Source organism: Oncorhynchus keta, unplaced genomic scaffold, assembly GCF_023373465.1.
Source record: "Oncorhynchus keta strain PuntledgeMale-10-30-2019 unplaced genomic scaffold, Oket_V2 Un_contig_5295_pilon_pilon, whole genome shotgun sequence".
Taxonomy (NCBI): Eukaryota; Metazoa; Chordata; class Actinopteri; order Salmoniformes; family Salmonidae; genus Oncorhynchus; species Oncorhynchus keta.
The window spans coordinates 22,501-38,209 of NW_026288215.1; the positions used below are offsets into that span (position 1 = coordinate 22,501).

Sequence of the window (15,709 nt, forward strand, 5' to 3'; positions counted from 1 at the left end):
CTCTATCTATCCCCATGTTTATCTCTCCCCTGTTTATCTCCTCTCTATATATCCCCCTGTTTATCTCTCCCCCTGTTTATCTCCTCTCTATCTCTCCCCCTGTTTATCTCCTCTCTATATCTCCCCCTGTTTATCTCCTCTCTATCTATCCCCCTGTTTATCTCTCCCCTGTTTATCTCCTCTCTATCTATCCCCTGTTTATCTCCTCTCTATCTATCCCCCTGTTTATCTCTCCCCTGTTTATCTCCTCTCTATATATCCCCCTGTTTATCTCTCCCCCTGTTTATCTCCTCTCTATCTCTCCCCTGTTTATCTCCTCTCTATCTCTCCCCCTGTTTATCTCCTCTCTATCTCTCCCCTGTTTATATCCTCTCTATCTCTCCCCCTGTTTATCTCCTCTCTATCTATCCCCTGTTTATCTCTCCCCTGTTTATCTCCTCTCTATATATCCCCCTGTTTATCTCCTCTCTCTCTCCCCCTGTTAATCTCCTCTCTATCTCTCCCTCTGTTTATCTCCTCTCTATCTCTCCCCTGTTTATCTCCTCTCTATCTCTCCCTCTGTTTATCTCCTCTCTATCTCTCCCCCTGTTTATCTCCTCTCTATCTCTCCCTCTGTTTATCTCCTCTCTATCTCTCCCCTGTTTATCTCCTCTCTATCTCTCCCTCTGTTTATCTCCTCTCTATCTCTCCCCTGTTTATCTCCTCTCTATCTCTCCCCTGTTTATCTCCTCTCTATCTCTCCCTCTGTTTATCTCCTCTCTATATCTCCCCCTGTTTATCTCCTCTCTATCTCTCCCCCTGTTTATCTCCTCTATCTCTCCCCCTGTTTATCTCCTCTCTATCTCTCCCCCTGTTTATATCCTCTCTATCTCTCCCTCTGTTTATCTCCTCTCTATCTCTCCCCCTGTTTATCTCCTCTCTATCTCTCCCTCTGTTTATCTCCTCTCTATCTCTCCCCCTGTTTATCTCCTCTCTATCTCTCCCCCTGTTTATCTCCTCTCTATCTCTCCCTCTGTTTATCTCCTCTCTATCTCTCCCCCTGTTCATCTCCTCTCTATCTCTCCCCCTGTTTATCTCCTCTCTATCTCTCCCCCTGTTTATCTCCTCTCTGTTTATCTCCTCTCTATCTCTCCATCTGTTTATCTCCTCTCTATCTCTCCCCCTGTTTATCTCCTCTCTATCTCTCCCTCTGTTTATCTCCTCTCTATCTCTCCCCCTGTTTATCTCCTCTCTATCTCTCCCCCTGTTTATCTCCTCTCTATCTCTCCCCCTGTTAATCTCCTCTCTGTTTATCTCCTCTCTATCTCTCCCCCTGTTTATCTCCTCTCTATCTCTCCCTCTGTTTATCTCCTCTCTATCTCTCCCCCTGTTAATCTCCTCTCTGTTCATCTCCTCTCTATCTCTCCCTCTGTTTATCTCCTCTCTATCTCTCCCTCTGTTTATCTCCTCTCTATCTCTCCCCCTGTTTATCTCCTCTCTATCTCTCCCTCTGTTTATCTCCTCTCTATCTCTCCCTCTGTTTATCTCCTCTCTATCTCTCCCCCTGTTTATCTCCTCTCTATCTCTCCCCCTGTTTATCTCCTCTCTATCTCTCCCTCTGTTTATCTCCTCTCTATCTCTCCCCCTGTTTATCTCCTCTCTCTCTCTCCCCTGTTTATCTCCTCTCTATCTCTCCCTCTGTTTATCTCCTCTCTATCTCTCCCTCTGTTTATCTCCTCTCTATCTCTCCCCCTGTTTATCTCCTCTCTATCTCTCCCCCTGTTCATCTCCTCTCTATCTCTCCCCTGTTTATCTCCTCTCTATCTCTCCCCCTGTTTATCTCCTCTCTATCTCTCCCCCTGTTTATCTCCTCTCTATATCTCCCCCTGTTTATCTCCTCTCTATCTCTCCCCCTGTTTATCTCCTCTCTATCTCTCCCTCTGTTTATCTCCTCTCTATCTCTCCCCCTGTTTATCTCCTCTCTATCTCTCCCTCTGTTTATCTCCTCTCTATCTCTCCCCCTGTTAATCTCCTCTCTATCTCTCCCCCTGTTTATCTCCTCTCTATCTCTCCCCCTGTTTATCTCCTCTCTATATCTCCCCCTGTTTATCTCCTCTCTATCTCTCCCCCTGTTTATCTCCTCTCTATCTCTCCCTCTGTTTATCTCCTCTCTATCTCTCCCTCTGTTTATCTCCTCTCTATCTCTCCCCTGTTTATCTCCTCTCTATCTCTCCCCTGTTAATCTCCTCTCTATCTCTCCCCCTGTTTATCTCCTCTCTATCTCTCCCCTGTTTATCTCCTCTCTATCTCTCCCCCTGTTTATCATTCCCCCTGTTTATCTCCTCTCTATCTCTCCCCCTGTTTATCTCCTCTCTATATCTCCCCCTGTTTATCTCCTCTCTATATCTCCCCCTGTTTATCTCCTCTCTATCTCTCCCCTGTTTATCTCCTCTCTATCTCTCCCTCTGTTTATCTCCTCTCTATCTCTCCCCCTGTTAATCTCCTCTCTATCTCTCCCCCTGTTTATCTCCTCTCTATCTCTCCCCCTGTTTATCTCTCCCCCTGTTTATCTCCTCTCTATCTCTCCCCCTGTTTATCTCCTCTCTATCTCTCCCCCTGTTTATCTCTCCCCCTGTTTATCTCCTCTCTATCTCTCCCCCTGTTAATCTCCTCTCTATCTCTCCCCCTGTTTATCTCCTCTCTATCTCTCCCCCTGTTTATCTCTCCCCCTGTTCATCTCCTCTCTATCTCTCCCCCTGTTTATCTCCTCTCTATATCTCCCTCTGTTTATCTCCTCTCTCTCTCCCTCTGTTTATATCCTCTCTATCTATCCCCCTGTTTATCTCCTCTCTATCTCTCCCCCTGTTTATCTCCTCTCTATCTCTCCCCCTGTTTATCTCCTCTCTATCTCTCCCCCTGTTTATCTCCTCTCTATCTCTCCCCCTGTTTATCTCCTCTCTATCTCTCCCCCTGTTTATCTCCTCTCTATCTCTCCCCCTGTTTATCTCCTCTCTATCTCTCCCCCTGTTTATCTCCTCTCTATCTCTCCCCCTGTTTATCTCCTCTCTATCTCTCCCCCTGTTTATCTCTCCCCCTGTTTATCTCCTCTCTATCTCTCCCCCTGTTTATCTCCTCTCTATCTCTCCCCTGTTTATCTCTCCCCTGTTTATCTCCTCTCTATCTCTCCCCTGTTAATCTCCTCTCTATCTCTCCCCTGTTTATATCCTCTCTATCTCTCCCCCTGTTTATCTCTCCCCTGTTTATCTCCTCTCTATCTCTCCCCTGTTTATCTCCTCTCTATCTCTCCCCTGTTTATCTCCTCTCTATCTCTCCCCCTGTTTATCTCCTCTCTATCTATCCCCTGTTTATCTCCTCTCTATCTCTCCCCCTGTTTATCTCCTCTCTATCTCTCCCCTGTTTATCTCCTCTCTATCTCTCCCCTGTTTATCTCCTCTCTATCTCTCCCCTGTTTATCTCTATCTATCCCCCTGTTTATCTCCTCTCTATCTCTCCCCTGTTTATCTCCTCTCTATCTCTCCCCTGTTTATCTCCTCTCTATCTCTCCCCTGTTTATCTCTCTCTATCTCTCCCCCTGTTTATCTCTATCTATCCCCCTGTTTATCTCCTCTCTATCTCTCCCCCTGTTTATCTCCTCTCTATCTCTCCCCCTGTTTATCTCCTCTCTATCTCTCCCCCTGTTTATCTCCTCTCTATCTCTCCCCCTGTTTATCTCTATCTATCCCCCTGTTTATCTCCTCTCTATCTCTCCCCTGTTTATATCCTCTCTATCTCTCCCCATGTTTATCTCCTCTCTATCTCTCCCCCTGTTTATCTCTCTCCCTGTTAATCTCTCCCCCTGTTTATCTCCTCTCTATCTCTCCCCCTGTTTATCTCCTCTCTATCTCTCCCCTGTTTATCTCCTCTCTATCTCTCCCTCTGTTTATCTCCTCTCTATCTCTCCCTCTGTTTATCTCCTCTCTATCTCTCCCCTGTTTATCTCCTCTCTATCTCTCCCCCTGTTTATCTCCTCTCTATCTCTCCCCCTGTTTATCTCCTCTCTATCTCTCCCCCTGTTAATCTCTCCCCCTGTTCATCTCCTCTCTATCTCTCCCCCTGTTTATCTCCTCTCTATCTCTCCCCCTGTTTATCTCCTCTCTATCTCTCCCCCTGTTTATCTCCTCTCTATCTCTCCCCTGTTAATCTCTCCCCTGTTCATCTCCTCTCTATCTCTCCCCTGTTTATCTCCTCTCTATCTCTCCCCCTGTTTATCTCTCCCCCTGTTTATCTCCTCTCTATCTCTCCCCCTGTTTATCTCCTCTCTATCTATCCCCCTGTTTATCTCTCCCCTGTTTATCTCCTCTCTATCTCTCCCCCTGTTTATCTCCTCTCTATCTATCCCCCTGTTTATCTCTCCCCCTGTTTATCTCCTCTCTATCTATCCCCCTGTTTATCTCCTCTCTCTCCCCTGTTTATCTCCTCTCTATCTCTCCCTCTGTTTATCTCCTCTCTATCTCTCCCCCTGTTTATCTCCTCTCTATCTATCCCCCTGTTTATATCCTCTCTATCTCTCCCTCTGTTCATCTCCTCTCTATCTCTCCCCCTGTTTATCTCCTCTCTATCTCTCCCCCTGTTTATCTCCTCTCTATCTCTCCCCTGTTTATCTCCTCTCTATCTATCCCCCTGTTTATCTCCTCTCTATCTCCCCCCTGTTTATCTCCTCTCTATCTCTCCCCCTGTTTATCTCCTCTCTATCTCTCCCCCTGTTTATCTCCTCTCTATCTCTCCCCTGTTTATCTCCTCTCTATCTCTCCCCCTGTTTATCTCCTCTCTATCTCTCCCCCTGTTTATCTCCTCTCTATCTCTCCCCTGTTTATCTCCTCTCTATCTCTCCCCTGTTTATCTCCTCTCTATCTCTCCCCCTGTTTATCTCCTCTCTATCTCTCCCCCTGTTTATCTCCTCTCTATCTCTCCCCTGTTAATCTCCTCTCTATCTCTCCCCTGTTTATCTCCTCTCTATCTCTCCCCCTGTTAATCTCCTCTCTATCTCTCCCTCTGTTTATATCCTCTCTATCTCTCCCCCTGTTTATCTCCTCTATCTCTCCCCCTGTTTATCTCCTCTCTATCTCTCCCCCTGTTTATCTCCTCTCTATCTCTCCCCTGTTTATCTCCTCTCTATCATTCCCCCTGTTTATCTCCTCTCTATCTCTCCCTCTGTTTATCTCCTCTCTATCTCTCCCCTGTTTATCTCCTCTCTATCTCTCCCCTGTTTATCTCCTCTCTATCTCTCCCCTGTTTATCTCCTCTCTATCTCTCCCCCTGTTTATATCTCTCTATCTCTCCCCTGTTTATCTCCTCTCTATCTCTCCCCTGTTTATCTCCTCTCTATCTCTCCCCATGTTTATCTCCTCTCTCTCTCTCCCCTGTTCATCTCCTCTCTATCTCTCCCCCTGTTTATCTCCTCTCTATCTCTCCCCCTGTTTATCTCCTCTCTATCTCTCCCCATGTTTATCTCCTCTCTATCTCTCCCCATGTTTATCTCTCTATCTCTCCCCCTGTTTATCTCTCTCCCTGTTAATCTCCTCTCTATCTCTCCCCTGTTCATCTCCTCTCTATCTCTCCCCCTGTTTATCTCCTCTCTATCTCTCCCCTGTTTATCTCCTCTCTATCTCTCCCCCTGTTTATCTCCTCTCTATCTCTCCCCTGTTCATCTCCTCTCTATCTCTCCCCCTGTTTATCTCCTCTCTATCTCTCCCCTGTTTATCTCCTCTCTATCTCTCCCCCTGTTTATCTCTATCTATCCCCCTGTTTATCTCCTCTCTATCTCTCCCCCTGTTTATCTCCTCTCTATCTCTCCCCTGTTTATCTCCTCTCTATCTCTCCCCCTGTGTATCTCCTCTCTATCTCTCCCCCTGTTTATCTCCTCTCTCTCTCCCCCCTGTTTATCTCCTCTCTATCTCTCCCCCTGTTTATCTCCTCTCTATCTCTCCCTCTGTTTATCTCCTCTATCTCTCCCCCTGTTTATCTCCTCTCCATCTCTATCTTGCCTCTCCATTTATATCAGAGGAGTTACCTCTCTCAGCCAATAACAGGTCAGGAGTTACCTCTCTCAGCCAATAACAGGTCAGGAGTTACCTCTCTCAGCCAATAACAGGACAGGAGTTACCCTCTCAGCCAATAACAGGACAGGAGTTACCTCTCTCAGCCAATAACAGACTTCCATCATGATACTGGAGCCGGGACAGCAGTCTCCCCTCTGTCTGATTCTCTCTGTCTCTCTCTGAGTGGGACAGGAGTCTCCCCTCTGTCTGTTTCTCTCTGTCTCTCTCTGAGCGGGACAGGAGTCTCCCCAGTCTCCTGCTTCTCCCTGTCTCATCTCACAGCGCATCATGAGTGTGATGTAACGTCTCCCTCCCTCTAGTCTGATACAGTGGGTTCTGGTGATACAGGAAACAGCAGTGCTGGAGTCCCAAACCGAGACCGCGACGAGACCGTGTCTTCCCAGAAAGCATCCTGACAGTGTCTCCATATCCCTACTCTGGGCCACGGTTCACAGGAAACACATTACCTCTTAATCCCATCAGTTCAACGACAAACAGGAACAGGAACAAAGCTCATATTCCCTCCCAGTTGACCTTCCTAACGGCGTCACATCAGAGAGTACGCTTTGTAGCGACAATGTGCAGTCGGTTCTGTTTCCCTGCATATCCTCCACAACGCCAGCAGCTAATTTAGGAAGCTGCTGATGTCATTACTGGGAGAAGAGACTCTGTGGATGCGTCCCAAATCACACTCCTTATATTCCTTAGTGCACTAAGCAGAGCTGTCAACAACAACAAAAACAATGGTGCACTAAATGTAGGGAATTAGGATGCTTTCTTTGGGACGTGTAACAATGAGAAGCTCTGGAGGACCTGCAATCCCCAGCAGATTTCTGATGCCAACATTGCTTTCATTAGGACAATAAAGAAAACACTTAAGAGCTGGTTTTAGTGGGCTAGCTTTATGGGATCCAATTAGTGTGGTAATTGAGGCAGGGGGACGACGTGGCCACATGGGCCCCGAGGGCAAAACAAGTTGTTTTCAAAGTCATCAGTCCAATCAGTTGTTGTGAAGAGAAATAGGAGGCTGACAGAAGTTCAAACATGGGATACTTCTGGGATGACGAACAGAACCCTGAGCTGACCTGGGTCACCATGAAGTGGTCTATAATCCCCACATTCTAATCTGAACCTGTTTGACATCGTTGTCCTCTAATCAGGGCCTGATTTAGACCTGGGTCACCATGAAGTGGTCTATAATCCCCACATTCTAATCTGAACCTGTTTTACATCGTTGTCCTCTAATCAGGTGGTTGATTCCCCTCTAATCAGGAACTGATTTAGACCTGGGACAGCAGGTGGGTGATTCCCCTCTAATCAGGAACTGATTTAGACCTGGGACAGCAGGTGGGTGATTCCCCTCTAGTCAGGGACTGATTTAGACCTGGGACACCAGGTGGGTGATTCCCCTCTAATCAGGGACTGATTTAGACCTGGGACACCAGGTGGGTGATTCCCTTCTAATCAGGGACTGATTTAGACCTGGGACACCAGGTGGGTGATTCCCTTCTAATCAGGGACTGATTTAGACCTGGGACACCAGGTGGGTGATTCCCTGTAATCAGGGCCTGATTTAGACCTGGGACACCAGGTGGGTGATTCCCCTCTATAAGCAGGGCCTGATTTAGACCTGGGACACCAGGTGGGTGATTCCCCTCTATAAGCAGGGCCTGATTTAGACCTGGGACACCAGGTGGGTGATTCCCCTCTATAAGCAGGGCCTGATTTAGACCTGGGACACCAGGTGGGTGATTCCCCTCTATAAGCAGGGCCTGATTTAGACCTGGGACACCAGGTGGGTGATTCCCCTCTAATCAGGGCCTGATTTAGACCTGGGACACCAGGTGGGTGATTCCCCTAGCCCAATGAGTCTGCTCCCATACTTCCTTAAAATACATTTGCTTAAAAAAAACAAGAAAAAAGCAGCAATTGTACTGTGTCCATTTTGAGATGCCGTAGCCAGTATTCACTTCCTCAACATATAAGATAAGATAAAAAATGAATGACATTCATTGAGTTATGTTTTTTTGAAGAAAGAGATATTTTGTCGCAAAATTTTACTTGAACTAAGATGTTTGGTGTAATATCTTTCCGTATGAATGTGCATGAAAGGGCGACTTTAGTCGCCTCTTGTTGAATGACAACAAAGACTTTATTGAAGAATCCCTACTGTTGACCAATCACAGACGAAGGGGCGTAGACTTTAGATACGAACGTCGGCTTGCCTCCGGAAAAAAAATACAGTGTGCCCGAACAATCGTTAAAACCCTCACCGAAGTCCAACATGGCTGGGAAGTATGTGGACACCTTCAGTCACAAGCCCCAGTCGGAGGCAAGCCGAAGTTCGGAGGTGTCCTCCCTCACTAGTCTCAGGCCAGCCAGTGGTGAAGAGGAGGTGTCCTCCCTCACTAGTCTCAGGCCAGCCAGTGGTGAAGAGGTGTCCTCCCTCACTAGTCTCAGGCCAGTGGTGAAGAGGAGGTGTCCTCCCTCACTAGTCTCAGGCCAGCCAGTGGTGAAGAGGAGGTGTCCTCCCTCACTAGTCTCAGGCCAGTGGTGAAGAGGAGGTGTCCTCCCTCACTAGTCTCAGGCCAGCCAGTGGTGAAAAGAGGTGTCCTCCCTCACTAGTCTCAGGCCAGTGGTGAAGAGGAGGTGTCCTCCCTCACTAGTCTCAGGCCAGTGGTGAAAAGGAGGTGTCCTCCCTCACTAGTCTCAGGCCAGTGGTGAAGAGGAGGTGTCCTCCCTCACTAGTCTCAGGCCAGTGGTGAAGAGGAGGTGTCCTCCCTCACTAGTCTCAGGCCAGTGGTGAAGAGGAGGTGTCCTCCCTCACTAGTCTCAGGCCAGTGGTGAAAAGGAGGTGTCCTCCCTCACTAGTCTCAGGCCAGTGATGAAGAGGAGCGAGGGTTCACTAACCTATGATATCACCCAGCCTTCAGCTCACTACTGGGGGAAATGAAATAGATCTGTGTGTCAGAGCTGTCGTTATGGGGTCTGTGTGAGTTCCAGGCCACCTCGCAGGGCTCACGCTCAGTCCCTCCTGATTACCACAGAGCTGTAGTTATGGGGTCTGTGTGAGTTCCCGGGGCACCTCGCAGGGCTCACGCTCAGTCCCTCCTGATTACCACAGAGTTGTAGTTATGGGGTCTGTGTGAGTTCCCGGGCACCTCGCAGGGCTCACGCTCAGTCCCTCCTGATTACCACAGAGCTGTAGTTATGGGGTTAGTGTATAACAAAACATCTCGCTCTCTCTTTGTCTCTTTATCTCTCTCCCTCTCTCTCTCATAAAGTACCAGGCATGGACTCAAATGGTCAATTGAAAGCAGACACAGTCTTAGCATTACAATTGTTTTGAAGGGATCTTTGAACTACACACAAAAAAACATTTGAAAGTCATTTTATTTTTTCCATTGTGAGACTAATTGAGTGATTCAGTAAGCTCTCAGAGGTGATCCTTAAGACTGAAACCAAAACCTCCCAGGAATACAAAGGAACAAATCAGAACATCAGAGAGAACATGAATATTCAACACCCTGGGAAAGCATGTGATCAGCTATAAACAAATCACAGCCAAAGTATCAATGTTGGCCCTCTCCTAGCCAATCAGAACATCAGAGAGAACATGAATATTCAATACCCTGGGAAAGCATGTGATCAGCTATAAACAAACCACAGCCAAAGTATCAATGTAGGCCCTCTCCTAGCCAATCAGAGCATCAGAGAGAACATGAATATTCAATACCCTGGGAAAGCATGTGATCAGGTATAAACAAAGCACAGCCAAAGTATCAATGTAGGCCCTCTCCTAGCCAATAAAGAGATTGAGTCAAAAACAAACTACTTCCCTCAGTCGGTATCCCCACAGCAACTCTCCCAAACCTCCCCACTTCTCCAGTTCTGAAAGAGCTGCAAAATCTGGACCCCTACAAATCAGCCGGGCTAGACAATCTGGACCCTCTAAAGTTATCTGCCGAAATTGTTGCAACCCCTATTACTAGCCTGTTCAACCTCTCTTTCGTATCTTCTGAGATTCCCAAAGATTGGAAAGCTGCAGCGGTCATCCCCCTCTTCAAATGGGGGTCACTCTTGACCCAAACTGTTACAGACCTATATCTATCCTACCCTGCCTCTCTAAGGTCTTCGAAAGCCAAGTTAACAAACAGATCACGTACCTTCTCCACTATGCAACCTGGTTTCAGAGCTGGTTATGGGTGCACCTCAGCCACGCTCAAGGCCCTAAACGATATCATAACCACAAGACACCAGGACCCAAGGTGGAGCTCTGAGAAGGTGCTACTGACACGCTGCAGACTGCTAGAGCGGTTTGTATACACTGGGAGCCCCGGCTGACTGTTTACCGACTGTTTACTGACTGTTTACCGACTGTTTACCGACTGACAGACAGACAACAGGACCCAAGGTGGAGCTCTGAGGAGGTGCTACTGACACGCTGCAGACTGCCAGAGCGGTTTGTATACACTGGGAGCCCCGGCTGACTGTTCACTGACTGTTTACCGACTGTTTACCGACTGTTTACCGACTGTTTACCGACTGGCAGACAGACACCAGGACCCAAGGTGGAGCTCTGAGAAGGTGCTACTGACACGCTGCAGACTGATAGAGCGGTTTGTATACACTGGGAGCCCCGGCTGACTGTTTACTGACTGTTTACCGACTGTTTACCGACTGTTTACTGACTGTTTACCGACTGTTTACCGACTGACAGACAGACAACAGGACCCAAGGTGGAGCTCTGAGAAGGTGCTACTGACACGCTGCAGACTGATAGAGTGGTTTGTATACACTGGGAGCCCCGGCTGACTGTTAACCGCCTGTTTACCGACTGTTTACCGACTGACAGACAGACAACAGGACCCAAGGTGGAGCTCTGAGAAGGTGCTACTGACACGCTGCAGACTGATAGAGTGGTTTGTATACACTGGGAGCCCCGGTTGACTGTTAACCGCCTGTTTACCGACTGTTTACCGACTGACAGACAGACAACAGGACCCAAGGTGGAGCTCTGAGAAGGTGCTACTGACACGCTGCAGACTGATAGAGTGGTTTGTATACACTGGGAGCCCCGGCTGACTGTTTACCGCCTGTTTACCGCCTGTTTACCGACTGTTTACGGACTGTTTCCCGACGGTGTAACAACTCCATTTTAATGAGGGAATGTACTGTAATAGATGAGGATAAACAAAGGCAGTGCGATATGGGGAAGGGGGGGAAGGCATTAGTGGAGATTTAAAAACAACACCGCTTGACCTTTTCACTGCTGCGCTTTCAGCATCTTGTTAAAGAGCTCGGAAAGAGCCCTAATGGATTATTTAGTGCTAGAAATGTCATAGGAGCATTTTCCTATCACAACACTCAACGGGCAAAATACACACGGTCTTATTTACAGTGAGAAAATGACTTCACTGAGAGGAAAGCATCTCCTGGTGGGGAGACATTTCCAAAGGCACTCAACTAATAAAAAATAAACAACATGCTTATTTCCAATGAACGCTGCTTGTTGCAATCTGTTGGCCTTGTTGAACCGTGATGTGCTCAATACTGTTGGCCTTGTTGAACCGTGATGTTGTGCCTTAGAGGAGCTCAATACTGTTGGCCTTGTTGAACTGTGATGTGCCTTAGAGGAGCTCAATACTGTTGGCCTTGTTGAACCGTGATGATGTGCCTTAGAGGAGCTCAATACTGTTGGCCTTGTTGAACCGTGATGTTGTGCCTTAGAGGAGCTCAATACTGTTGGCCTTGTTGAACCGTGATGTTGTGCCTTAGAGGAGCTCAATACTGTAGGCCTTGTTGAACCGTGATGTGCCTTAGAGGAGCTGAAATCTCAATACTGTAGGTGAATATGGTAGAAACCTGAATACTGTAGGTAATTATGGTAGAAACCTGAATACTGTAGGTGAATACTGTAGAAACCTCAATACTGTAGGTGAATACTGTAGAAACCTCAATACTGTAGGAGAAAACTGAAGAAACCTAACTACTGTAGGTAAATACTGTAGGTAATTATGGTAGAAACCTGAATACTGTAGGTAAATACTGTAGGTAATTATGGTAGAAACCTGAATACTGTAGGTAAATACTGTAGGTAATTATGGTAGAAACCTGAATACTGTAGGTAAATACTGTAGGTAATTATGGTAGAAACCTGAATACTGTAGGTAAATACTGTAGGTAATTATGGTAGAAACCTGAATACTGTAGGTAAATACTGTAGGTAATTATGGTAGAAACCTCGATACTGTAGGTGAATACTGTAGGTAAATACAGTAGGTGATTGAGATGGAGAGTAAGTCTGGTTTACTAGACAGACTGGTGTATGTAAGACAGGGCCTGTATCCACAAATCATCACACAGTAGGGCTGGTGGTCTAGGATCTGTCCATGAGTCTTATTCATTAGGATCTAGGATCAGATCCCGTCTGTCCATGAGTCTAAAAGGCCAACCTGATCCTAGATCAGCACTCCTACAGAGACTCTTTATGACCTGATCCTAGATCTCCTACTCTGAGACTCTTTATGACCTGATCGTAGATCAGCACCCTACTGAGACTCTTTATGACCTGATCCTAGATCAGCACTCCTACTGAGACTCTTTATGACCTGATCCTAGATATCCTACTCTGAGACTCTTTATGACCTGATACTAGATCACTCCTATTCCAAGACTCTTTGTGGATATGGACCCTGGTGTATGTAGCCTGCTGCCAAACTCAGAAACAGTGTCCTCACTCAGTGAGAGAGACACAGAGAGATAGAGACCCAGAGAGATAGAGACCCATAGAGATAGAGACCCAGAGAGATAGAGAGAAAGAGAACAATAGAGACCCAGAGAGACAAAGACCCAGAGAGATGGAGACCCAGAGATATAGAGACCCAGAGAGATAGAGAGAAAGAGACCCAGAGACACAGAGACCCAGAGAGAGACAGAGAGATAGAGAACCAGAGAGAGAGAGAGAGAGAGAGATAGAGACCCAGAGAGAGAGAGAGAGAGAGAGAGAGAGAGAGAGAGAGAGAGAGAGACAGAGAGACAGAGAGATAGAGACCCAGAGAGAGAGAGATAGAGAGAGAGAGAGAGAGAGAGAGAGAGAGAGAGAGAGACCCAGAGAGAGAGAGAGAGAGAGAGAGAGAGAGAGAGAGAGAGAGAGAGAGAGAGAGAGAGAGAGAGAGAGAGAGAGAGAGAGAGAGAGAGAGAGAGACCCAGAGAGATAGAGACCCAGAGAGATAGAGACCCAGAGAGATAGAGACCCAGAGAGAAACAGAGAGAGACCCAGAGAGATAGAGACCCAGAGAGAGAGAGAGAGAGACAGAGACCCAGAGAGAGAGAGAGAGAGAGAGAGAGAGAGAGAGAGACATAGAGTGAGATAGAGACCCATAGAGAAACAGAGAGAGAGAGAGATAGAGACCCAGAAAGAGAGAGAGAGAGAGACCAGAGAGACCCAGAGACCCAGAGAGAGAGAGAGACCCAGAGAGAGAGAGACACAGAGAGATAGAGACCCAGAGAGAGAGAGAGAGAGAGAGAGAGAGAGAGAGAGAGAGAGAGAGAGAGAGAGAGACCCAGAGAGATGGAGACCCAGAGAGATGGAGACCCAGAGAGATGGAGACACAGAGACACAGAGACCCAGAGAGACAGAGACCCAGAGAGACGGAGACCCAGAGAGACAGAGACCCAGAGAGACAGAGACCCAGAGAGACAGAGACCCAGAGAGACAGAGAGACGGAGACCCAGAGAGATGGAGACCCAGAGAGATGGAGACCCAGAGAAATGGAGACCCAGAGAGACAGAGACCCAGAGAGACGGAGACCCAGAGAGACATAGACCCAGAGAGACAGAGACCCAGAGAGACAGAGACCCAGAGAGACAGAGACCCAGAGAGACGGAGACCCAGAGAGACGGAGACCCAGAGAGACGGAGACCCAGAGAGACAGAGACCCAGAGAGACGGAGACCCAGAGAGACGGAGACCCAGAGAGGCAGAGACCCAGAGAGACGGAGACCCAGAGAGACGGAGACCCAGAGAGACAGAGACCCAGAGAGACGGAGACCCAGAGAGACAGAGACCCAGAGAAACAGAGACCCAGAGAGACAGAGACCCAGAGAGACGGGCTGCCCAGAGAGATGGAGACCCAGAGAGATGGAGACCCAGAGAAATGGAGACCCAGAGAGACAGGGAGACCCAGAGAGACGGAGACCCAGAGAGACATAGACCCAGAGAGACATAGACCCAGAGAGACAGAGACCCAGAGAGACAGAGACCCAGAGAGACGGAGACCCAGAGAGACGGAGACCCAGAGAGACGGAGCCCAGAGAGACGGAGACCCAGAGAGACAGAGACCCAGAGAGACGGGACCCAGAGAGACGGAGACCCAGAGAGGCAGAGACCCAGAGACGGAGACCCAGAGAGACGGAGACCCAGAGAGACGGAGACCCAGAGAGAGAGAGACCCAGAGAGACGGAGACCCAGAGAGACAGAGACCCAGAGAGACAGAGACCCAGAGAGACAGAGACCCAGAGAGACGGAGACCCAGAGAGACAGGGACCCAGAGAGACGGAGACCCAGAGAGACAGAGACCCAGAGAGACGGAGACCCAGAGAGACGGAGACCCAGAGAGACAGAGACCCAGAGAGACGGAGACCCAGAGACCCAGAGAGACGGAGACCCAGAGAGACGGAGACCCTTAGAGAGAGATGGAGACTCCAGAGATGGAGACCCAGAGAGGCAGAGATCCAGAGAGACAGAGACCCAGAGAGGCAGAGACCCAGAGAGGCAGAGACCCAGAGATGGAGACCCAGAGAGACAGAGACCCAGAGAGATGGAGACCCAGAGAGACAGAGACCCAGAGAGATGGAGACTGTTCCTACCTGTGACAGTCTTGGTCTTGACCGGGCTGCTGGCGTAGTCCGAGGCCTGATTGGATGGCTGCTTGGCGAATGGCATGCTCCCCACAGACACCTCGTCCTCCCTCCGCTTGGACATGGACACTGGGAACAGGGCACCGCAGCCTGCGATGACACCACACCCCCACTGATGACATCGCACAGTGACTCAGCAACCAAAGAGACTAGAACCAAGCTGAGATGCACTTATCATCAGTGTATTTATTGGAATGATTTATAGAGGAGGAGAAAGGAGAGGTGGGGAGAGCAGAGGAGAGGAGAGAGGTGGGGAGGAGGGGAGGGGAGAGGGAGAGAGGTGGGGAGAGGAGAGGGGAGGGGAGAGGTGGGGAGAGGAGAGGGGAGGGGAGAGGTGGGGAGAGGGAGGGGAGAGGAGTAGAAAGGAGAGGTGGGGAGAGGGGAGGGGAGAGGAGGAGAAAGGAGAGGGGAGAGGGGAGGATAAAGGAGAGGTGGGGAGAGAGGGAGGGGAGGGGAGGAGAAAGGAGAGGAGAGGTTGGGAGAGGGGAGGGGAGAGGAGAGAGGTGGGGAGAGGGAGGGGAGGGGAGAGAGGTGGGGAGAGGGGAGAGAGGAGAGAGGTGGGGAGAGGAGAGGGGAGGGAGAGGTGGGGAGTGGGGGAGGGGAGAGGAGAGAAAGGAGAGGTGGGGAGAGGGGGGAGGTGAGAGGAGGAGAAAGGAGAGGGGAGAGGAGGAGAAAGGAGAGGTGGGGAGAGAGGAGGGGAGGGGAGAGGAG

At 48.9% G+C, this 15,709-nt stretch overlaps 1 protein-coding gene across 1 annotated transcript in view; it reads right to left on the bottom strand.

Annotated features, from left to right (window-relative positions):
* The window catches only part of LOC127925207 (intermembrane lipid transfer protein VPS13B-like), a gene marked incomplete at its 3' end in the record, with an annotated part of 39,395 nt that overhangs the window by 13,951 nt on the left and 9,735 nt on the right, over positions 1–15,709 (bottom strand). The window contains exon 2 of the mRNA XM_052510091.1: positions 14,948–15,088. Coding sequence (XP_052366051.1) covers positions 14,948–15,088 — 141 coding nt within the window. The remainder of the gene's footprint in view (positions 1–14,947; positions 15,089–15,709) is intronic.